Source organism: Aspergillus puulaauensis, chromosome 3 (genome assembly GCF_016861865.1).
Source record: "Aspergillus puulaauensis MK2 DNA, chromosome 3, nearly complete sequence".
NCBI classification, from domain to species: Eukaryota; Fungi; Ascomycota; class Eurotiomycetes; order Eurotiales; family Aspergillaceae; genus Aspergillus; species Aspergillus puulaauensis.
The window spans coordinates 3,680,162-3,703,350 of NC_054859.1; the positions used below are offsets into that span (position 1 = coordinate 3,680,162).

Sequence of the window (23,189 nt, forward strand, 5' to 3'; positions counted from 1 at the left end):
GTAATTTTAGGTATAGTCATCATGGTCATCATATCAAGCCTTCATTATGAATGACGATCCGTTAAGATAAGGTACATCAGCCGTCACAGCATCAACATTATGGATAAAGAAAGCCAGGGTATATAGGTCAGGTCGTACAAAAGAATAGGCGTGAAAAAAGAAAAAAAGCTCAACACCAGAAGTCCCGCTAAAAATGCATAACAATAGATGAATCGAGTGGAATGACCAAAACTCAAACTTCAATGTCAACGGTAATGCCCTCACCCTCACTCGAACTGTGCTCCTCGCCCTGATCTCTATATCCTTCATCCCCGGTGGTGGGGTCAGAGCCAGGTCCGTGGGCCCCATCATCAGCGGAAACCTCTCTTGAGATGCCCTTGCGGAGGCGTTGTCTGTCTAGCTGTGCGCGGAGCCGCTTATTCTCGGCATCACGCTCCTCAAGACGTCTTCTAGCTCCACTGCGATCCAAAAGGCGCGCTTCGCGTTCCCCTTTGAGTCTCTTTTCTAGTTCGTGCAGTCGTTTTATCCATACTTCTTGGTTACCCGGTTCTGATGATCTGTGCCGTGGACGCGCGACTGCGCCGGTGTTTTCAGCTAGCGCTGTTGATGTTGAAATCTGGGATGGCTGCGGGATGCCGGATCGAGCAATGCTCTTGGGAGACGAATCAGCAGTTGGATTGGCGCGGACTAACGGGCCACGTTCTGTTACATCGATGGTCGACGCTCGGGGTGAGCCTACCATATCGGCTGTGCCAGTGCCACGGCTACGCGGATGCGTCTGAAGGAGATTGAGCTCGGCTTTCAACAGTCGGTTCTCGCCGTGAAGTTTGGATAACTCAGGTGAGAGTCCGGTTTGGTTTCGAGTTTGCAATTGGGCGCGCATGTTCATTGTCGTCTCCTCCAACCTGTCCAGCTTTTTAATTCGCAAACCAAAGGCATGCTCAAGGGTTTGATATTGCTTTGTGAGATTCCGCTCAACATCCTTAACGCGGGATTTGAAGCCCGATATCACACTCTCGAGAGTTTTAACGGCGAGCAATAGGTTTCGACTAAATCCAGGCCAAAATAGAATATTCCCAATGACCTCCTGGCTTGGTAAGTTGCCGTTGATCAAGCTGTTAGAATGAGCCCAATCTGGTCCACACATGCCGGACAAGCGCTTCCAAATTGTCAGCAGCATGGAATTCCGCTCATTGAGCTGTTCCCGAAATTGTTGTTCGAGGCCGGTGAAACGCTTGCGGTCCTGGCTTCGTGCACTTTCTAACTCGGTGATACGAGAGTTGTTTTGTGTGATGGTCCGCGATGCTTGATGGTGGGATTTGAGTGCTTGATCGAATGATTGCTTGTCTGCACGACGAGCGTGGCGTTCACGGTCAAGGAGTTCGGCTAACTTGCGGGACTCCAGTCCATGACTTTCGAGGAGTGCATCGCGGTTTCGTAGCAGCGACTCCTTCTCGTCCAGCGTAGACCGCGTGCTCTCAAGCTCTAGAGCCGTAGATTCAAGTTCCTTCTGCAGCTTCGTAATGTTGGATATCAAGCTGGACCGGCTGCCGCTGATGTCGCCGAGTATTTCTCGCAGATTGTTCTCCAAATCAGTGAGGCGGTCCTTCCAGGTAGCCGTCTCGATCTCTTGCGCCGAGAGGCTCTTCTTCAGCTTGCGAGACTCTTCCTTCGCTGCAGAAGCCTCGCGGTTTAGTTCGTTCATAATCCGCTGAACCTCTTGCTTCTCTTTGCTTCCAACAACCTCGCGTTGGTGCCTTTCTTCGGCCAGGCGCTCTTCTAGTTCCCTCGTTTTATCCTTCTCACTCTGAAGGCTCATCTGATATGTCTTGAGTTCGGACTCTAGGTCTCCAATCTTAATCTTGTCGCCATCTTGTTCCTCTCGGAGGAATGCGATCTCATTGTGGCTCGACTCGATTTGGACTGAGAGGCGCTGGACCTTTGAATTTGCCTCGTACAAGCTTTTTTCTAAGGACTCCATCTCCCCATTGCATTCTTCAAGCTCCTGCTGCACGGCCTTGTACCGCTGTAAATTATTCTGTGCATCTTCTTCCAATCGAATAATTCCTTCGCTAGCCGAACGCATTTCTGCCTGCAGTGCCCTTAGGTTCTCATCCTGTGTTCGTAGGTCTTCCGTGAGGCGTTGGCACTCCTCGACCTTTTGATCCAGCTCGTCACCGATAGCGTCCAGCTCTTCTTGGGCTTCAGCTCTCAGATCCTGGAAGGCTGCATCCCTCTCATCGGCCATCTGCAATGCCTGATCACGTTCTTGCTGAATATTCTGTATTTCTTCTTCAGCTTGGTCTACATCAGCCTGGTAGGCTTTATCCAGTGCTTCAAGCTCCCTAGAATAATCGTCGACTTGTTGCCGGATAGCCTGGTTTTCCAGTTTCAGTGTCGAAACCTGGTCGCGTAGTTGCCCGTTGCGGACTTCCCAATCTTCGCGCTCTGCGTCGTCAACCGGAGACTGTCCGGTTTGGTCACTAAAGCGTGATGGTGGCCGTCCCTGAGCTCTAGAGGCAGACCGTTCTAATATGCTGTCGCCAGCAATGGATCGATCCCGACGTTGACCGAGCTTCAACTCCTCGATCTCCTGATATAAGCGTTCCTTCTCCCGGTTCCGGGATGTCAACATTGAAGTCTGGGCGCTGACCTCTCTCCGCAGCTCCGCATTTTCCTGCTTTAACAACTCATATTCCATTACAAGGGTTGAACTGGAAGAGCTGCCGGTTGCAGCATTGCGATGCATGTCCCTGTCAGAAGCGGCTGAATACGATACCATAGAGCCTCCACGGTCCCGGTTCCCAGTCCTCAAAGATGCTATCGGTGGTATGGAGAAGCTCGTCTCGTTCCTGCAGCGCATAAGTTCTTCCCGCAATCTCTTGTTCTCATCATCAGCCTGCTCGCGAGCTGCGGTTTCCGCCTCGAGCATGTCTTTCCACATATCCTGTAAACCGCATTAGTACAGATTCTCGAAGTTGGTGCGTCGCCAGCTCCATAACTTACCCTTTCCTCCCTTGCTCCGGAATCTGACCCAACAGGCCTCCCATCATTTAGTGATTTAACCATTTCGGCCAATCTCCGTTTCTCGCCTTCCCTCGCCATACTTTCAGATCTTAACCGCTCAATTTCAAGCTCGTATGCCTCGACCCGCTCCCGCAGGTATATCAATTCCTCATCATGAGCGTGATCACGGTCATCTTCGTCAGAGCCTTCAGGGTCGTGGTTCTTCATCGACTCTTTATCAGACTGCTGATCTTTGATCTGCTTCTCTAGGTCGCGTATCTTCCGTTTCAACCCTTGGTTATCCTTCTGTAATTTCAATTTATCAGATTTTAGCTCGACGTTTTCGGAGATCATCTCCTTGACTCCTTCCTCCGAACGACGGTTTAGAGCTTCATTGAGAAAATGTATTCGCATTTTCAGGTCAAAATTTTCTTTCGAAAGACGGTCAATTGTGCTGCTCTGCTCTTTCAGTGTCAATGATCGTCCACTGCGCGCGAAACCGGGGGTCATGCCAGGTCCTCGCTTGTCGGGTGACGGCCCCTGACCAAAGTCTTCGCGGTATTGCTTCACAAAAGCACTCGGGATTTGGACATCTTTAACTCGTTCCGTGATTACGGTATCAGTCGGAAACCCTTGGTCGCGAGGTTTAGCCTTGGGCGTCATTGGTCCAGAGGCTTCGTCAGTAGATTCTGATTGCGATTGTTGCTCTGATTGTTGTTGATGCGATGAAACGGGACGTGATTGCAAGCCCTCTTCCTCATCTAAAGTGTGAAGGCCGCTATCTGTAGTTCCACTCATGTCTCGTTTATTCATAATGTTCTCGTCACTGTATCCCGATATCCCAGACGCCATACTTCCCAAACTCACTGATCTAGCCAAGTTGTTGCGGCGAGACCCCACAGTCAGGTTGGGTGCGGCACCCCCGGATTGGAGCGCATAGTCCGCAGCACCTAAGGTTGCATCACTGCGAGTCCCTTCAGTAGCACCACTTGCCGCGGAAGAATACGAAAGCCGGTTCGCGGATTGACGACTGTTCAAATATTTAGGACGGCTACTCCTTCGGCTACTCGTGCGAGATGCGTTGTCCGCGTCGGTGGTAGTGGTGTCACTGAATATCCTAGAATGCGTTGCAGATTCGTTTCGGAAATCCTGCGCTGATTGTAAATATTGATCGGCGCTCTCTATTGAGGACTGGCCGACCGAATATTCCTGAGAAAGCTGACTGGGTTCCTGCTGACTCACTCCATCGACATTTTCATGCAACAAAGATTGATTCCGACTGCCCATTCGAGCTGCCGCCGCGGCAGCTGGGGACGACGGGATCGCTTCCAACATCGTTGTATTATCTCCGTATTGCTCCCCAGATACTGCTGGTGTGGCATCCAGATTCAATGTGCTATCTTCCGTGGGTCCGATGCCGGGGCTAGGAGGAATGGGAACACCGCTGTTTGTCGATGTTAGGTCGTGGCTAGAATCGTCTGGTGCCGCCCAGGATGGCTCTGCAAAATCTAACGCAGGCTCCTCATCCAACGCTCCAACCACATATGTATCGTCAGCGCCCGGGGTACGGTCCGCGGCAGCAACCTCAATAGTCGAAGGTTCTGGTAGAAAGCTAGACTCCATGTCCATCAGTTTCTTCTGCATCTCGTTCTCTTCCAGAAAGGTTTGGTTCTCCGCGCGGCCGTGGTCGCTGCGTTCTTCGAGACTGCTATCATCGTGATCGGGTAACGGAGGTAATGAATCGAGACTTAATTGTGTATCATCACGATCCTGTTGCTCATGGGCGCTATTATCTCTTTCATTGTCGTCGTAATTCATGCTGGGAGATGCGGCTTGCGGTGTGTTTTGACGATGATCATTCCCCCCGTTTGCGGTCGCATTCATTGTTTTTGGGGATAAATCCCACCGCGTGTCCTCCACCATGTAATCCAACGGATCGCAGAAGTCGTCGTCCGCGTCTAATGATGTGAGGTCGTTTTCCGAGTGGTGGGTAGGAGAAAGCGAGAAAAATGACGTCCGGCGCCCTCGGTTCGCGTTGTCGTCGGCCGCGTTGAGAGACGACGGATAAGTGGGACCGGTCGACATGGTGACGGAGCAGAAAGCGTCAGACAATCAATGCCCTATCTAGGCCCAAAAAGTTAGCCTGAGATCCCGCTGTTTCTAATTTCTCCACATTCTCTCAGGCTCTCAGCCATTCCGAATGCCGAATGGATGGCCGTGGTCTTACCCACTTGGCGCCTAGGACCTCGCGCGCTTTTCTGAAGGCTAAAAAGTAAACTGCAGCAAACAAGTTAATAGTTGTTTTACTGGCGATGAGTTGGGTCAAAGAAGATACTGTTGGCGTGCAGGGGCGAGGATGAAAAGAGGACAAGAGGCTGGCGATAAGGATGTTGTTGTTGTTGTTGTTGTTGTTGAGGAATTAATAAGAACCATGAAATCTGCCTGGTTGAGCCACGGTACCCGATTACTTCACCTACAGAAACAGCTCCACGACTGCTCGCTTGGAAAACTGGTCGAGTTGACAAGTCTACTGCATAAAAGGAAGGATGATTGGATATACGTATTTAGGTATATTTATAAAATAATGAATTATCTCATCTACATCACAATCAAGCTTCATTCCTCTTATCCACATAATACATATCGTCAAAGCCTGCAACCAAGACACAAAGCATAGACGAGGAAATCAGCTTGGCATAAAACGCCCAGAATCATAAAGTAGGAGCGTCCCGATCTTTTGAATGCACAACTGAACATGGCACGGTCGAGATACGGTTCTCGAAGGGTATAATACAAAAAAAAAAAAAATTCCGGCACTAGGCCATAAGCTGAGAGATCCGTTTATGGACAATAAATCATGTGTGGCTCTCACGAAAAAGCGAAAATTGAGAGCAAGACAAAAAAGAAAAATCACGACTCGGAAGGTTTGGTTTCATCTTCACGCCCAGCAAATATTTTGTTTTTCGCGTCAATTGCGTTCTGAAGGGAATCAATATAAGTGCGGAATTTCACAATCTCCCGTAGCAAATAAGATGACTTGCGTTCCCAGTTGGCCATGGCTTTTGCCGCATTCGGATGCCGTGGTGAAAAAGCAAGAACCATGGCAGGTCGAAGTTCGTTGTGTCGTTGCAGCTCGTCCTCCACGTTTTTGACGTATGTCTGCAAAGACTTCAACTGGTCTGCTTCTATAAGATTAGACGCCACCATACTTTGTTGTGGCGGACTCCAATCGCTAATATTTACACGATCTGCAGGTAACTTGGGTCGGACAACCTGCTGGTCGATGGAACTCCTAATGGAGCTTTGTATGCTAGGTCTTGGTCCAGATGAAGATGGTGGCGTTCTGTTTGATTCAGAATTGATCAACGCACAGTTGATAATGGCGTCACTCCATCCATATTCAATGTTACTTATTCCACCTATGAGAGGCTCCTTGGACAGTCTCGCGCTCCAGTAATTGGCGCTAGAAACGAATTCTCGCACAATTTCCGGTGTGCCCGCTTGGAAAAGGTGCACCGCTCCAGTTGGGAGACTCAAGGCCCAGACATGTGGCCGAGACTTTGAGTAACCTGGGGGTGGGAGCGCGCTGGCAATGGATTGGCGTAAGAGGAACTTCCATATCTCTTCAGCATTCTCTGTCCAGTTACCTCCACCCACTACAACGCCACCAGGGTGGCGTTGCTTTGCTTTTTGCCTGAGCGACTTGGATGCATTGAAGGAGAACAGACGCATCCAGCCTTGCTGAATAACTGCAAAACATTCATTCCAATTGCGCTCCTTCGCACGCTTATCAACCGAGTCCAAATGGTGCTTGTGCTTTAGGCTTCCCTCTTTAGCCCACGGGGCGCCAGCAAGCTCCAGTGTCTCATCTTCAAGAAGCTGACCAGTTCGTTCCGGATCCTCAGTGCTAGCAATCGAATTGGCAGAGTCCTCACGAATAATCGCCTGGCTAAGCGCATTCGCGAACCCGATAGACTGTTGGTAGTCTGCATGTGGATATCCTGATCCAAATGAGTCAACGGACGCCGATGTCAGCTTTCCTAGAGAGTACTTGCTCCAAGTACTGGACCCAGACGGACTCCACAGGGACGATTGATCATCTAAACTTGTTCGGCTAGATCCGAGAGTAGAAGGAGGATACAACCTGGCTCGTGAACGAGGTTTGGAAGACCACCGCGCGGTACCAAAACGAGAGTCAGCAGAACGGCCCCGCGGAAAGATATCGGAGCCACTTTTGCTGACAGTACTAGGGCTTCTGCGAAGACCTTGCGGGTTTGGACCAAGCATCGTACTCGACGCTGTCCGAGGCACGTCCTTCTCTGGTTGAGCACCGAGGAGTGGAAGTCTTTGTTTATGAATCGAGGAGTAAAAATCTCGAAGGACTATTTCAACTTGCTGCTCCCAGGCCTTCATTGTCCCATAAAATGGGTTATTGACGAGCGGGCCAACCTCGTTCTCAGCATCGTTTGCCATTTTACCTGCCAAATCCGTGCGGGACAAACGGTTTACCAATTTCCCGGAAGTATTAGTGGGTTTATCGGGCTTCTCTGTACCCGCCGTGTTGGGTTCTGTCTGGTCTGTAGGAAACGTTGCAGATCGAGAAGACGGAAGGCCTGAGTCTACATTCGAAGCGCTTGCTTTGCTGCCGAACTCATCTGGAGCAGCATCAAGGGCAACCCGTTGAATTGTAGGCATCGTATTGCGGACAAACTGGGCTTTAGTCATCTTTTGTTCGATATCCGCAAGATGCAAATCGGTGTTTAATAGCAGTAGTGAATAACAAATGGTGTGAACGACATCTGGATTACGTTAGCAGTTGACATTCCAAAAATACGTGAATGAGTAAAAACAAGAAGTCAACTCACCTGCCGCCTTGAAACCGTGACGAGGATTGCATTGGCACCACCGGGTAGAAAATGCATCCAAAACACGATCAACTTGCTGGGTCTCCCCCTTCAGCATTAAGCGGAGGCACAAACCGCGAAGCGCTGCGAGGATATTCATGTTGGACCAGTCAAACAGCTCCATATAAACCGCTCTAACCTTAGCACGGTCTGGGCCACCAAGCCAAGCAGCAGCTGGTTCATTTCCAACAAACTCATCCCGTCCACCGTACAGCCTCTGCGCTTGTTGTTTCTCTTCACCGCCATCTGTTTTTTGGGATGTATTCTCCGAGGGTTCGGCGTTGCCTTCAGTAGACTTCCACTCAGAACCTTGTGGGACAATAGGAGTATTGGCTGCGGTATGGTAATTGGAAATATCGGAGACCGAGGCATGGGGAGAATCCTTGCCAACAATTGGTGTGGACAATTTGCTAGGCGTATCAGAGTCATCGTTCCAAATAGTCGCGTCAAACATGTCCCTATCTTTCAACTCTTTGGTAGGGGTTGGAGCTGATTCATCATACGGGGTTTCAATAGCAGGAACCCCGGATTTAAGGGACGATCGCTCTGCGACAGGAGATAGCGAGGTCGGACGCAGATTGTCTAATGTTGTTAGTTTGTCAGCCGATATATCAGCCAACTGTCTTGTCTCCACAGTCTTCGCGTCACTGCTTTCCGACTGGTCATCCTTCGCACATCTAAGAGAGGAGCGTGGTGGGACTGGCGGTGTGGCTTCGGATTCACTTGTTTTAACGAGAGGATCTTCATCGCCGCTGCTAGTCCCGAGAAAAGATGTATCATGTGCGTTACCGACCGAGCTCGCAGGGTAGAGACTGTATTTAGCTTTTGGCCCACTGTGAATGCTTAGAGAGTTGCCCCTGTCCCTGCGGCTCTGCAAATTGTCAGGTTTCTTATTGTCTGGGTCATTGGCTGCAGTACTCCAATCTGAAGATTCCGTGGAGTAATCCACTGCAGGGGTGCTGTTATTAGGGGTGGTCTCAGCAAGATATGGATTCATAACCTTTCTCAAACTGCTGACTGGGCTAGGTTCCGGTTTCATTATTGTCGTCGCCTTGTTGCCCAGATTCTGGGGAGGGACGATTGGAGGTACACTCTCCGCCACCGACTTCTTTCGCCGGCGGAAGAAAGATGATTTCTTGTTCACCACCTGGGCTCCTTCACGCGGGACATGGGTACTGCTCGAATTGGTCTTCTGAACTTGTTTCCGGGGCTTTACGACGGGGCTAGCTGCATTCGTGTCCTTGAACTCGGACTCCTTAGATGGTGGGCAATCGGATACACTACCTTCAGACGATACAGTACCAGGACTCTTGGAGGATCCGAAAACACGACGAAAGAATCCGGGACGTTCCTTGACCGGTGTAGGTTCCGGAGGAGCAGGGAACGTCGGTTTATTGAATGAGATCGTTGGACTCGGCGCTGGTGGGTCGAGAGATGCTGATATATTGGGCGGAGGCTCGAAGTCAGAGCCAGCCATAAGAGCGAAATCATGGTCTTGAGGTCTCATTGCTGACGTGCCGAGATTCTCCGGTCGATGTTTCCGGGACTGAGTGGTCCGCGAGGATTTAACGCTGTTCCTTCGCGATACTACTGGCGTACGCGAGGACTGAGTTTTTAGAGTCCCGCCAAATTCTTGGGCCGGCGGCTGGTATTTCCTTGGACCTGCGGGAACGCTGGGAGTAGGTGCGGCATCCATACCGTCATACGCCATTGGATCATAGTCCGAAGATGAACCTGGAAAGGCCATGAAGGGTTTCCTTGTCCCCAGATCAAAACTGGCTGATCGTCTCTCGCAAGTTGGCTCAATTTGACGTCCCGAGAGCATAGGGACGAAATCCAGGTTGGAAGATGTGCTTCCCTTGCTACTTTTCCTTCCCGCGCGAGTCCCGGGTGCGGTGGCACTAGTTCGGTAGTCAAATGTCTGCCCGTGGGAATCCCGGCTCCTAGTGCTCTCGAACCTTCTTACACCGGTGCGATAGTTTGAGCTGCTATTACTCCGACGTTCCCTCGAGTGTTGAGTTGCATACCGACTAGCACCGTCGTCATATCCGTGATCCACATCTGAAGAGAGGGAGGACGAAAAGGTATGACCTCGATACCGACGCGAGTCCTGGGATGCTCGAGTATACCTCGGTGATTCAAAAGCGGAATTGAACAGGCGGTAGTCATCCAACACCGAGGTCCCGGACGAGAATTGATCTAACGAAAGAAGCATGTTGTCAACAATTGAGGTGCGGGCGGCGTGCTGCGGGGACAATGATAAGTCATGAGGATCCCGCTCATCGGCAGAGTCATAACAATCGTTCGCATTATCATTGTAATCATCGAGGAAAGTCTCGCGAACGGATGGTCGCGGCTGTCGGTCTTTCTTGATCTTGTAGCTAGAAGGTCCCGGGGGAGTTCGGGGAGGAGAAATGGAGTCTGAATCGGGGTGCTGAGACATCGCGCGAACACTGCCCGATCGCATTGATCGACTCATGGCTAACAAGTGTTACGCTTCAAATGATTTCGGCATTGAATGCAGGCCGAAAGTTGCAGTTTCTGGGGTTCTACCACCAGAATGGAGTCGTAGAAATTATACAATATTCAGGGATTGGGCTCAATTATACCCTGGTAAAAAATCAAGCGGATGTTTGAAAAGCACAATCTAAGGGCGCTGCATCACCTCGACATGGCGTGAGGGGGCAAGAGGGTCCACGATGCACTGCAGTGTAATGCGTAAGGGGTAAATTGACGCTCGAGGGCTGCGACAAAGGGCGGAACGTGGCGATATTGAATCAATTGAAAGAGTCTGTCGTTCCTTTTTTTCTTTTTGTATGATCCAGTGCTTTCTCAACGGTCAGTAGCTGATGAGAGTAAAGTGACGGCTGGCAGGGGAAACACGAACCAAGGGAAGGGTGTGATTAAAGTCGGCTAAGAACCAGAGACGGCGGTGGATGTGCCACGGGGAGGGGCGTGGTTCCGTCAGGAACAGACGCCTTTCTGTGTCTGCCAGGGCTCAACGACAGCAGGTCAAGGAGAGAGATGTGTAAATGAGAAAAAGAGCGATCGGAATGACAACAGTGATGGTGGTGGAGAGAGTGGAGGACGATTGGGGGGGGGTTGGGTGGACCAAAAGAAGTAATATAAATTATGGGAGAATCCAATGCAACAGACGATAGTTCCTCTTAGCGTCTTAACCAGCTGGCACGACTAGACCAACCGCGGCCTAGACACCCAACAGTCAGGGGCAAAGTCGCTGCAACAAAGCATCGTCTGGCGTTCAGTGTTCGAGAATCTGCAAGGCTACGCAGCAGGATCTCGGTTGTTTCATCAGGGAATTTGCATGGAATAAATTATGAAGCTGAATCCATGGTGTCTGCCTCTTGAAATATTGGGTCTTGGAGACTTGAAGCCAAATGTTCGTACCAACTGAATTGAACATGACGAATTTGATTCTCGCCAGGATCACCCAGAGTTAATTGACCTGTCTTAACTCCATCCACTCTTAGAGCGCTTTTGGCTTTCTCGATTATTGCGTCGTCTGCTCCGTCTGTACTAATCCTTCGTCGGCCACCACTTTAGCACGCCAATCGGCCGCGGTCAAGATCTATCAGATGCTGGATTCTTCCATCAGCATGACTGGTAGTACTTGAAGAGTCTTCCAGCTATAAATCAAATGGGCAGGCCTTTTCGCCAAGTGCTCCATAAGACGGAGCGCAATCGAAACATGAGGGATCACATATAGAACTACCAGCATGCAGAGAATGAACGCCTAGGATTTATCCATGAGTCAATACTTCCAACTACTGGCCTCTTGAGAGTGTAGACAATCCCGAAGTAATATTATTTTCGCTGCTTGACCACTCAACTCGATTCGCATACGAGGGCAAAGCTTGTGTGCATAAACAAACATATCTTACGCACGTTTTAGGTATGTATGGATAAGACGGGAATACAATAACCCGAAACACCAACTGGCGGATGACATAACCCATTCTGACAACAGACAATCAACCAACTTCGCCTGTATATCGTTACTATCCCCAATTGTTACGTCTCGCTGTACATGAAACCTTCTTCCCTACCCAAATTCTACGCAAGGCGGACACGAGATGAATCCCCACATATCCGTCCCCCGTCAACATGGCAGCTCTCCCAACTTCGGCGGCTTACCCGCAAACCGCGGATCGACTATACGAATGCCGCGTTTCTTCAAGAGGTACCACTACGCCCAAGACACCAGAAGGTATCCTACTAAACGCTGCCTAACTCAGAATGTTTAAGTTTCCCCAGATGGACTTCGAGATGGCCATCTGGGAGATGACATCCCTACTAATCGCGCCAAAGAAGGTCTTTAAGTCAATATACTACCATGTACGTCCATCTTCCCTGCTTTCTAATGATGCCCTCTCGAGTACGATGCTAACAGAGAACTTTTCATAGAAACGTACGCCTTGACCCGGTTCAAAGTCGCTTGTAAACCCCACTAAACCCTGTTATAGAAACGAAAAACACATGGCACCGACCCGACCCGTCGTTCGCATATCTCCTATCCTTCTTCCTCCTGCTCACAGCTCTCGCCTGGGGTCTCGCATACGCCCCGTCCTTCGGGTCTATCATTCGTCTCTCTTTCCTGTTTATCTTCTTCCACTTCATAGGATCATCTCTCCTCGTCTCAACGATTGGCTATTTCGTCATTGGCCGTCTCTTCGGTCCAAACGGCGCCGCAGCATCAATAACAGGCCTACGCATTCGCGGACGGCGGCGTGGCGCGGCGCAGGGTCTCTTCACGCAACCTGGTGAAAAAGATCAGTTGGAGTTCGGATATTGTTTTGATGTGCGTTCCAAAACTCAGCCTCGGCCGCCGACACATACGCACCTCAACTTAAGAAGCAGAACCAAGATGAGAAAGCTAACAAATGTGAAAAATAAACAGGTATCGAACCGCGCGTTTTTCCCGCTCTACCTACACCTCTACGTCGTGCAATTCCTCCTGCTTCCGCTCCTCACACGTAGCCCGAGTAACTTGCTCGCCACCTTTTTAGGAAATACCCTTTATCTCTCTGCGCTTACGTATTATACGTATGTTACCTTTCTCGGCTATAACGCGCTTCCATTCTTGCATAACACAGAGCTTCTTCTACTACCGATCCTAGTCTTTGCGATCTTGTGGCTTGTTAGTCTTATTGCGGGGTGGGGCGTTGTCATGCAGGGACGGAGCGTAGAAGGGTTATTTTGGGGCGTATAACTGAAGAGGCTTCGAATTGGTGTTTACATACGTACATAGTTTCGTGTTGCAAAGTGGGCTGGCGCTGGTGCATGAAATGGTTGTTTATGCTTTGTTATGTCTTATTTGTTTCTACTTCAGCAGGTTACAGCAGGTGCATAGTACTTCGTCTCGTGAGCAAAAGAGGTTTCTGTATCTTTTTCTGTCCTCGTCAATATCTAGCCTGTCATAATATCCTCTATTGTCCACATATGGCAAAAAAAAAAAAAAAAAACAGTTTAGCCCAATCCCAGTAGAAACCGGACATTTCTATTTCTTTCCTCCCTTCCTCTTCGTCCCACCCCCCTTATTTAACTTCCTCTCCCTCTCCTCCGCCCTCTGCCTCGCAATCTCCTCCTTCTCCTCCTTCTCGGCCTCCTTCCTCAACCGCTCCGCTTCCCTTCTTTCCTTCACAATCGCTAACCGCGCTAAATCCGCCCTGGCTTCGTCTGTCTTCCCCTCCGCATGAAGCTTCATGTATCGCTCCCGCGCCTGCTGCGCTTCAATAGCCTCCCGTTCCCGGCGTGAAAGCTGGCTCTCCCCGCCTTCTTCATCTTCTGTTTTCTTGGGTTTAGATGTATAGTTCGGGTTAGCAGGGAGGCCAAGGCCATCGTCTTCGTCGCCTGAGTCTTCCCCTCCAGTCACTTCCTTGTCTTTCCCTTTGGTGACGTTACTTCGGGTATTATTGGAGGGTTGTGTCTCGGACTCGGAGTCGCTAGGCGGTAGGTCGCCGGGCTGTGCAGGGTCTTGAGCTCTGCGCGCTGCACCAGCGGCTTTCTTTGCCTTTGTGAGAGCACGGCGTTCTTCGCGCGTTAGTTCGGGATGCTCTTGTGCTAGGTCGTCACTGGGTAATTTGGATGAGCTGATGCTTGGTCCGGCTTCGTCGGAAGACTCGTCCGTCTCTTCTGTGGAGGATTCTTCTTCTTCTTCTTCTTCTTCGGAAGAGGACTCGGGGTCATCGGCGGGGTCCTATGTTCTCTTGTTAGTCGTTTTATCGAGTTGCCTTGTTGTTGCGTCTGCGAAAAATGAGGAAACATACGCGCCACATGCTAACGGGGTTCCCATCTTTGTCGACGGTCTGGATATCTCGGCTGAAGTGTTTTCCACCTAGGTACGCGAGGTCGTTAGCTGACTCTTGTTTCGCTGTCTATATGAGTGCGTTTAGAAAAAAAGAACATACCTCCCCGGTTTGGCTTAGAGAACTTTCCTCCACGACCACGGGGCGCCATCTTCTATTGCTGTATTGTTACGTAGGGTTTGGTGGGTATTCGAAGTGCGGAACGATCTCGACTCAACGTAGACTAGAAGCAAATATGTCTGCTGTAATTGTAGGGATGGTTGAGACTATAGCAGTGCGAAGTTAGTTTCTTTCATGCCAGGCATAAGCGGAGTTGAGCATGTGTCCATCTACCATCTTCGTCTTGGGCGGCTGCATGGAGGGGCAAAGGAAGTGGGGGAATCTTGCCTATTTTTTTCGTGGTGTTCGGCCTAAGCCAACGGAGCTGGGGTTTTCGTTGGCGAGTAGTTCAAGAAAATCTATGTGTAAAGCAGCGCGATAAAAAGGAAAGAAAATAAGACCTAAGTATGAGTCAAGGGTTGGCCTGTGAAAAGTGGTTTGGCGGTGTCAAGGTCAACCTCAGGGCTCGAGGCGGGGAAGTCGAGGTTCCGTTTATTTATTCACGCCTTCTTATAGGTTAGCCCGCAACGACGAATGATGCTTCAACAGATTATAATTATAATATATAAAAAATGAATTTTTGAGTATTCTTTTTATGCTCTCTCCCAAACAAACCCTCTCAACTTAGCGGTCCGAGCCGCAATCAAGTTCAGTGTCCCCGCTATTATCACAGTGCCCATGAACATTTGAGCGTACAAGTAATCTCCATCTCCTCGCTGGACCAGCGCCCCGGCAATAGGAGACCCAATTAGGGCCGCAACTCCCACTACGCTCATAATCATTCCCATTCGCGCCCCCATCTTTTTGAGGTCGGTTGTGAGGGTGCTCAATGTCGCCGGGAAGAGAGACTGGATTCCAGCTGCCGCAAGGCCGTAGAAGGCGGCAAAACCGTACACCCCGCTAATGCTGTGCACACCTGCCCAACAGAAGGCAATCAGGCCTGTAGCAAAGCTGAAGGGGATCAACATGTTCAGCGGGCCAGTATACAGATCGGCCATGGAGTTCGGAATGACACGACCTAAAAGGCCGATACCATTCATGAGTAAAAGGACATAGATCGATGTCTCCGTCGACACACCAATGATTTCGCGGCTGAAGCTTCCGATATAGAAAAAGCCAATGTATAGTCCCCAGAAGTTGAGAAACATGCCGATAGCGAAGAATGAGTAGGATGATTCTTTGAAAGCGGCCCATTCAACGAGCGGCCCATTTTTGCGCGGTGGCAGTCGTTGTCTCAGGAAGATTAAGCAGGGTGTCAGGGTTGCTAGTGATATGAAACCCAATGTCCGCATAGTCCATCCATATCCAATCTGCGGTAGTAGGCGCATAACAACAGCAGGAAAGACAAGCCCTCCAGTTGCAGATCCTGAGGCCACGATTCCAATGGCAACAGATCGGTTCTTGCTAAAGTACGTGGGTGTTAACGCAATGGTGGGACAAAACATCAGACCGCATCCAATGCCTTGTCCTACCCCCTGCGCAAGAAACAATTGCCAGTATTTGGTGCACAGCGAAGTCATGAAAATGCAGAAAAGTTCCAGCACTGCGCCCGTTGTCAGAATGACCTTGAAGTAGCCAGCATCGGTTGCCCGACCAGAGAACGTGCCAATAAAGAAAAGCAGGAAAATCTGGATGCTCCCAACCCAGGAAATATCTGACGGAGACCGTCCCAAGGTCTCAGTATAATACGTCTGAAAGACACCAAAACTGTTAATATACCCCCAGGTGTTGAAAATGACGAAATGTGCCAGTGCTACCTGTGACCAGGCAAGAAAACCACCATCCGGAGGAGGGCCGATATCTTTTCCCGATTCTCTGGTGCGGACAATTGACAGGGTTCTAGCTGCGAAAGCACCAACATGGCTCATGTTCGTCGGGGTTCTCGTCAGATCCTTGTCCTGGCTTTGATCAATCACTGACTCCACGTCCTCCGGTGAATTTCTCAAGGACCTGACATCGTCGCTCGAACTGCCCTCTACTGGCCTGGCAGTATTGGTTTTCTCGTTTATGGATGCTGAATAGCCGGGTTGGCCGACATCGGATTCTTCTACCGCCATTGCCTAATATGTGAACAAGAGTTGGGCAGCCTCAACAACGATTTAGGGTATTCAATTGGCGCAACGCTCGGACAAATACAACATTAATCCAGCGATATGGGATGGGCAAGAGGCTACCAACATGGAACGAATGACACTATCGATTGCAGTAAGCAACAATACAACAGACGCAAACGATAGAGACGTTGGAACATATAACGGTTGAGTTTGGAAAATTCGGGGAGAAGCTTCCAACCGCCAGGGCTTCAATTCTTTAGAGGTCAAACAGAGACAAGGCGACGAAGTGACTCAGAAGCCCGAAACAAGATTTGCGGGCACTTCCCTTCATCCATCCAGGTTTGTCATCGATGCGAAGAGAGCCTGTGGGACTAGCGGAAAAGCTTTCTTCTCCCGAATTTTGAGGGCGGGGGAGTGCGGGGCGTGGAAGACAAAAATTTCTTAAAAAGAAAGGACCGGCAACCTGGCGTGGAGACTGGGGACAGAGAGTCATATTGCTCGCACAGAAGACCGAAGCGAGTCCATACACACCTTAGTATACCTACCACTCGGCACGCCGGCACCGCTGGGGTGAAAGTTCCGCAAATGAGCTTGAGCCGGCTCCATGCTCGCGACGTTGAGTTCAGTCACCAGGGGCAGTAGTCACAACTCACTGAAGAATCTCCGGTGCTCCAGATTCCAGATGGTGCTCTAGGACTCGGAGTCTCTGGTGTACGTACCGGTACATTTGCCGCTCGTGGATTACTGAACTGAAAGCTGGAGCAGTGCTCGAAATTCCTCCTTTCTCATTCGCGAGAGGGGAGGACGTCCCAAAAATCAAATCGTTAATTCACAGGGCCGTCCCCACTTGATCCAAGTGTCATCTCTTGCTTTGCACATGAGCAAGAGCCAAGGAGGATAATCTGGCAAACAAGGGATAAATACTCGGTACGAACTACGAACAGAAGAAGCAGGCTCAGCACTGAGCAGCAACGTTGAAGATGCACGAAAATTCGACCACGTGGGAAAATTCTCCCACACAGGATAAGCATACCTAATCACGTGCACCCAGGAGATATGCAAAAGTCAGATTAAAATTTGTCTATTTGTCTAGAATATGCAGACAATTCTATACCCTCCTGTATATATATATATATATATATATGTTTAGCCCGGGGGGAATCAAGGAGCCAAAATAAGAAAAAGAAAAAGGCAATCTTTGCTGCAACGCGTTTAGAATATTCATCGTTTTAAACCTGAATCACGCCGGTCTATATGTTGTGCAGGACTTTTAATATTCCTGGCCGGAAGAACTGCTATTGAGCATGGTAACGGTTTCAATAACATCACTGGGTTCGAGGAGATGCCAACCCGCTTCAGTCTGTTTCGAACTTGCACCAACAGTGACAGTGTAAACGTGATGCGATGGTAGTTCAAACTTCTTCAAAGCACGGAACATGTCTGAGATGCATTAGCAACGATTAACTGTGATCCTCCTGGACAGCGAGTAGTAAGCAAAAGACGGCATACCTTCATCTGTAAAATCATCACCGGAACACAAGATAAACTCCGGTATTTTCCCATTCTCATATGCTTCCACCAACCGCGTCGCGATAAAACCCTTGTTCACAAATCTCGGTCGAACCTCGAGGTTGGCCTTCCCAGCCATCACTTCAACGTCCCAAGCTTTGGATACGTGCTCCTCCAGCTGCTTCCGACATTCTCGCGCCTGGAACGCACCATATTCAGGGTCCGCCCGTCGGTAGTGCCAGGTCAAAGCCACTTTCTTTCTCTCGATAAAAGACCCCTGAGTACGCTCCGTGAAGTGTTGATATATCTCCATGACTTCCCTCTGCCAGCCCATGTCAGTTGTTTCCGCTAGGTTTTTCCAAATATCTGATCGTGGCATTCGGATGAAGCAGCCATGCTCTGCACTTAGTCCCAGTTCAGGAATATGGCCCATCCATTCATCTAAAAACGCCTGGTCGCGTCCACTGATAATCCACACGGCATTTCGGGGATCTGCCGCCAGACTCTTGAGGGTCCGCAGAACGCGATCTGACGGTATAGCAGATTGGGGGTCCTTCACAATCGGTGTAAGGGTGCCATCATAGTCAAACATGAAGAGCCTCTTTCGAGCTTTGCGATATTGCTTCAAAAGTTTAGCCCTATCGAGGGCCGGGGTTGCCACGGATTGATCGAAGGAAGAAAGATTCGTGAGTAGACGAGAGATAAACTGGTTAGACCAGGCTGAAACTGTGTTTGTTGTGACGTGTTTGTATAGCTTTAGATGCTGTTCCTTTTTCTCAGCGGCAGGCACTGTCAGAGCTTTGTTTATCGCATCTGCGACCCCGATAGTGTCCCACGGGTTTATGTGAATCGCGCTAGATAATGCCCCCGCTGTTCCGGAAAACTCGGATAAAATGAGAGGGCTGTGGCCGTCCTGCTGGCAAATAATGTACTCCAAGCTTGTCGTATTCATGCCATCACGAACTGTCGTAATCAGTCCGACATCGGCCACCCGCAACAATGCAAAGTATTCATGTGGGGAGAGATATTGAGGATAATACTTAACCGGAGAGAAGCTCAACGATCCAAAACGGCCGTTAATTGTATCAACCAAATTCGAGATTCGGCTGGCAATCTTATGCTCCTCTTTCTCTTCCTCAACACTAGTTGGACTGGTGACCTGGATGAGCACAACCTTATCACGCCATTCAGGGAAGCGTTCGAGGAACGTTTCAAAAGCTTGGAGCTTTTGGGCGACACCACGGGCACTATCTAGGCGATCACGACCGACAATGATTTTCACCCCAGCGTATAGCTTACGTAGCCCTGCTACTGCATTTTCGGTGTCTACACTCTCAAATGCAGCCTTCTGTATTGTCTCCGCGTCGATACCGATGGGGAAGACATCCACGGCCACATGGGCACCATAAGCATCAACGCCAGCCGAGTTGGACTCAAAGCCTAAAACGCGAGTACAGCAGGACGAGAAATGCCGAGAGTAGGAGAATGTTTGGAACCCAATCATGTTTGCGCCAAGTACGCCGGTGAGTATTTCTTTCCGTTTGGCTAGACACCGCATAAATTCGCTGCTCGGAAACGGGGTGTGCAAGTAGAACCCAATGTAAACGTTCGGGATGTGCTGTCGTAAAATACTTGGGAGTAGAAATAGATGATAGTCGTGAATCCAAACGATATCACCCTCTTTGTATTCCCGGATTATACGATCCGCAAAAAGTCGATTCATCCTCACATAATCCGCCCACGAGTCCCGCTCGAATCTGCCGTCTGTGGGACCATGCTGTTTATAGTGTAAGAGGGCATAAAGTTCTTTCTCTGCGTAGCGTCTCCATCTGCTCTGATCCTCTAGATGAACCAAATTCTCCGGTACTTCAGATTCATCTGACAGCCAGACCGGTGCAATCTTGCCGTGGCGGGTTGAACTCAGCTGTTTTCCTAGTCGTTCTCTATCACTTCCATTCACTGTGAAGGACTCCGCCGCAGCATTATTAAATTGCAGCCTGCTCGCATCAAGGGACATTGGGGTTGACCACTTATTGAGAGCTCGCGAAGCGTTGTCAAGTGCGGCGGGCAATTTTGTGCCGTTATTGGGACGATTTGGCTGTAAAGGAGTGCTTTCCTTGTGCAGAGGCTCTACTTCTCCGGTCCATCCAACCAGCGTATGCGCCCAACCCGACTTATCAGAAGCCAAGTATGCAAATGAATCAAACAAGGCAGAAGATCCAGGGCGAGGTTTCAGTTCCTACAGCCACAGGTTGATTAGCATTTGGTTTCATTCTTCAACGACCAGGGGGGGAAGAACAAATCTTACCCAGTCTTCGCCCGCTCGGAAGTAAAGCTTGTGTGGGATGCAGAAAGCAACACTAATAATTCTACCGGTAAGGCTTAAACTCGAGTACTGTTGCTGAAAGTCGGTTGCTCGCATTGTGAGTACTTCCTTTAAGCTCAGTCGACGTAGCAGTTCACTCCCCGATTTCGCATGGTTAACTGCGTCAGGTGGCGTGTCTAACCCAGCGGTAACCGGAGCAGAGGCAGACGCCCCAGGTATATTTTGGGATGAGGCATCTGAAAATGAATCAAATCGAACTTCTCCTGGCCTCCCGTTGGGCTTTAAGACGGTGGGCTGTAACGGCATCACAGGCAAACAGATTATAAGATCTTCAATAGTGTATATACGACGGTGGATGAAGGCTCAGATAGGGTTGGCTCTCCTTGAAGATGATAACGAGCATCAGCCTTCCGCTCACTTGATATCCTTGATTGAGCGGATCTTTGTTCGTGCACTATTGCCCGGAGTGACGGTAGAGCTAGATAGCTTCCGGGCTATGTCATTAAAAAGTACGGATAAAGCTCAATGTGAAAAGAGGCGAGTACTCCGTACACGAATTCGGAGGACGAGGGGCACGAAGGTTATCGGAGGGGCAACGAGGCGGTGAGAAAGATTGGTTAAACGAAGCGATTGAGAAACTTGAGAAGTCGAGAGCTGTTTCGCAGCCAGAGAGGATGATGTTATATATGCACAATTCCTAGGCCTGATAACCGCTTCCTCGTGGCCTTCGAAACAAGCAGGAATTGACGAAGAAGGGTCGAGGGGGTCAACGGGTAATCGACGCAAAGGAAGCGCACCAACGCTGGTGAATTTGAAGTCGCCCGAGGAAGCGCAGCATGCAGAGCTCTAGAATTGAAGAATCACAGAAAGCCCATTATCCCGAGAGAACTCCGGCGTGGAAAGAAGCCAAATAATCCAAGTAATAATGGATGACAGTGAAAATCAGTGATGCGAAAGCGTTATTCTGGAATTGGGGGAGGAAGAATCCAGAATCTGGGACGCCGCGGGAGGAAGGGCGACGTCATTCATGCTCGCACGCCCTGGCCACGCTTTTCAGTCGGCCACGAACCATGAGTTTGCAGTACTTCGGGTTTCCCTAAACTAGGCTTCGAGGACAGAGTACATGGCTATATTTGGGCTCGTTTGAAATTGCGACTATGTTACCTAGTGCCTTAGGGCTGCCACAATCATGTGCACCCTTGTTGCAGTCCACGCCGGGTCGCATGCGGAGATACTTTAATTGGCCTCGCTTCCAAGGCATCGAGGCACCAAGACGCCTCTGGTTGGGAGCGTCCGGCGCACGTGATGTCGCGGACCGTTTTTCTAGCTGCGCCCAATCTCATACACCTCATCAAACCAAGTGCTCAACGGAGTTGACGATGCATCGGAGTCGATGCCATTTTTGACCGCGCGAAATACAATTGCAGAGCAATGCGCTTTCGCATAGCCAATCGCCTTCTATCCTCACCTACAGTTCCCCGCCGGAGCTTCCACAATGTCTCCGCCCAAGCGAAAGATCCCATGATATTCGAAAACAGCCTCGAGAAAACCCTCGAAGAGCACCGATCGGTAAACCGAGCATGCTTGATACGCAAGGTCGTTTCTGGGCCTGATTCACACAGACGGACTCGCCTTGCTTCCCGAGATAAATCGCCCAAATCAGTGTCGTCCAAGTCACCAGTACGGCGCGAATCGCAAAGCCAACTATTGGCGACAGCTACACAATCGCCTACCCTCCAAAATGGTGAAAAGTCGCATGGTCTAACCGATGAGGAGCTGATCACGGCTCTGCCCTTCCATTCGCCAATGAGATTGAAATTGGGGAAAGGGCAAGCAAAGCAACGTCCATGGCTTTCTCAACTGGACCCAAATCAGCGTTTTTTGAGCGGCGTCTCGCAACTTGATGCGGAGCTTCGAGCTCTGGAAAAATACTTAACTCCAACCATGCAGGAAGTAGAAGTGGCGGATCAGGTTACATCTGAGATCACCGACATCATTTCAAACCCAGCGCGCTATACGCCCCCCAGCATTATACGCACGGGGTTCGAGATGAGCCATTCTGATTTAAAACTCATGATCTCAGTTCCAGGTGCGGATCGACACGAGATGCTTCGCAACTATACCAGGCTCCTTAAGGTCGCCTGGCGTGCTCTTGGTGAATGTCCTAAATACGAACTACGACGCACTCTTGGGTCGCCAGTCACTCGTGTGGTCGTTCACAAGCCCACCGGACTCTCGTTCCGCTTGCACTGCGCCGATGCTGAGCCCGCATACATTGAACGTATCCGATATTTCCACTCGCAATATCCGGAGCTTCGTTGCATATACATCGCCACACAATTGATCCTAACTACCGCAGGCGCTTTTGGTAGCCGCAGGAGCTCGATAAGCCGCGAGGGCCTACAAATGCTCATCGCGGCCTTCCTCAAAATGTCCGATGGTCGCTTTCGCAGTAGTGCCAGTTGCGGTGAATCATTCCTCGCGTTCTTGCACCTTTTCGGTACTGAAATAGACCTTTTAACAACTGGTGTTACAGTCGATCCCCCTGGCTTCTTCGACGCCCGCTCGGTGGAGGAAGCATGGCACGCGAACGAGCCTAAAGACCGCCCACCTTACCTCCTCGGGCAACGCTCACTCATCAGATCGAAGAAATACACCAAGAAAAAGCGTAGCAGATTTGTTAATACGGGCTTATTATTGCAAGATCCAACGGATTACATGCAAAACCTCGGTCACACCCAGTCACGAACACCATTCATACAACATGTTTTGGCAACGACATATGAAAACTTAGAATTAGCCCTAAAAAACTGGAACCCGGCTCATCATCTTACACAGAAGACGAGCGTCCTGGATAAGGTTTTACACGTGAGTTTTGAGGAATTCGAGTCGCGGAGGGCGTCTATACTTGCCGCTAGCACTGCTTCAAACAAAACATAACTCAACTCTAAATACATACTATAGA

At 49.9% G+C, this 23,189-nt stretch overlaps 7 protein-coding genes across 7 annotated transcripts; 2 read left to right on the top strand and 5 right to left on the bottom strand.

Annotated features, from left to right (window-relative positions):
• Positions 1 to 232: 232 nt before the first annotated feature.
• ORF1 (putative anucleate primary sterigmata (ApsB)) lies at positions 233 to 5,091 on the bottom strand (the record flags this gene model as incomplete). The annotated part of the gene is made up of 2 exons (XM_041702683.1): positions 233 to 2,947; positions 3,007 to 5,091. The coding sequence occupies 2 exons, from the start codon at positions 5,089 to 5,091 to the stop codon at positions 233 to 235; spliced, it is 4,800 nt and encodes a 1,599-aa protein (XP_041555444.1).
• Positions 5,092 to 5,916: 825 nt separating this feature from the next.
• On the bottom strand, positions 5,917 to 10,389 carry APUU_31476A (Sec7 domain protein; the record flags this gene model as incomplete). Its single annotated transcript, XM_041702684.1, has 2 exons — positions 5,917 to 7,805; positions 7,872 to 10,389. The coding sequence occupies 2 exons, from the start codon at positions 10,387 to 10,389 to the stop codon at positions 5,917 to 5,919; spliced, it is 4,407 nt and encodes a 1,468-aa protein (XP_041555445.1).
• Positions 10,390 to 12,004: 1,615 nt separating this feature from the next.
• APUU_31477S (unc-50 family protein) lies at positions 12,005 to 13,140 on the top strand (the record flags this gene model as incomplete). Its single annotated transcript, XM_041702686.1, has 5 exons — positions 12,005 to 12,111; positions 12,167 to 12,266; positions 12,336 to 12,339; positions 12,395 to 12,729; positions 12,829 to 13,140. 5 exons carry the CDS (start codon positions 12,005 to 12,007, stop codon positions 13,138 to 13,140), a joined length of 858 nt encoding a protein of 285 aa, XP_041555446.1.
• A 288-nt stretch (positions 13,141 to 13,428) lies between these two features.
• On the bottom strand, positions 13,429 to 14,387 carry APUU_31478A (PDGFA associated 1 family protein; the record flags this gene model as incomplete). The annotated part of the gene is made up of 3 exons (XM_041702687.1): positions 13,429 to 14,127; positions 14,198 to 14,265; positions 14,339 to 14,387. The coding sequence occupies 3 exons, from the start codon at positions 14,385 to 14,387 to the stop codon at positions 13,429 to 13,431; spliced, it is 816 nt and encodes a 271-aa protein (XP_041555447.1).
• A 541-nt stretch (positions 14,388 to 14,928) lies between these two features.
• Positions 14,929 to 16,392, bottom strand: APUU_31479A (putative MFS monocarboxylate transporter; the record flags this gene model as incomplete). The annotated part of the gene is made up of 1 exon (XM_041702688.1): positions 14,929 to 16,392. The coding sequence occupies one exon, from the start codon at positions 16,390 to 16,392 to the stop codon at positions 14,929 to 14,931; it is 1,464 nt and encodes a 487-aa protein (XP_041555448.1).
• Positions 16,393 to 17,659: 1,267 nt separating this feature from the next.
• Positions 17,660 to 20,530, bottom strand: orlA (putative alpha,alpha-trehalose-phosphate synthase subunit Tps2; the record flags this gene model as incomplete). Its single annotated transcript, XM_041702689.1, has 3 exons — positions 17,660 to 17,829; positions 17,899 to 20,137; positions 20,207 to 20,530. 3 exons carry the CDS (start codon positions 20,528 to 20,530, stop codon positions 17,660 to 17,662), a joined length of 2,733 nt encoding a protein of 910 aa, XP_041555449.1.
• A 1,125-nt stretch (positions 20,531 to 21,655) lies between these two features.
• Positions 21,656 to 23,164, top strand: APUU_31481S (uncharacterized protein; the record flags this gene model as incomplete). The annotated part of the gene is made up of 1 exon (XM_041702690.1): positions 21,656 to 23,164. The coding sequence occupies one exon, from the start codon at positions 21,656 to 21,658 to the stop codon at positions 23,162 to 23,164; it is 1,509 nt and encodes a 502-aa protein (XP_041555450.1).
• Between the last annotated feature and the right edge of the window lie 25 nt (positions 23,165 to 23,189).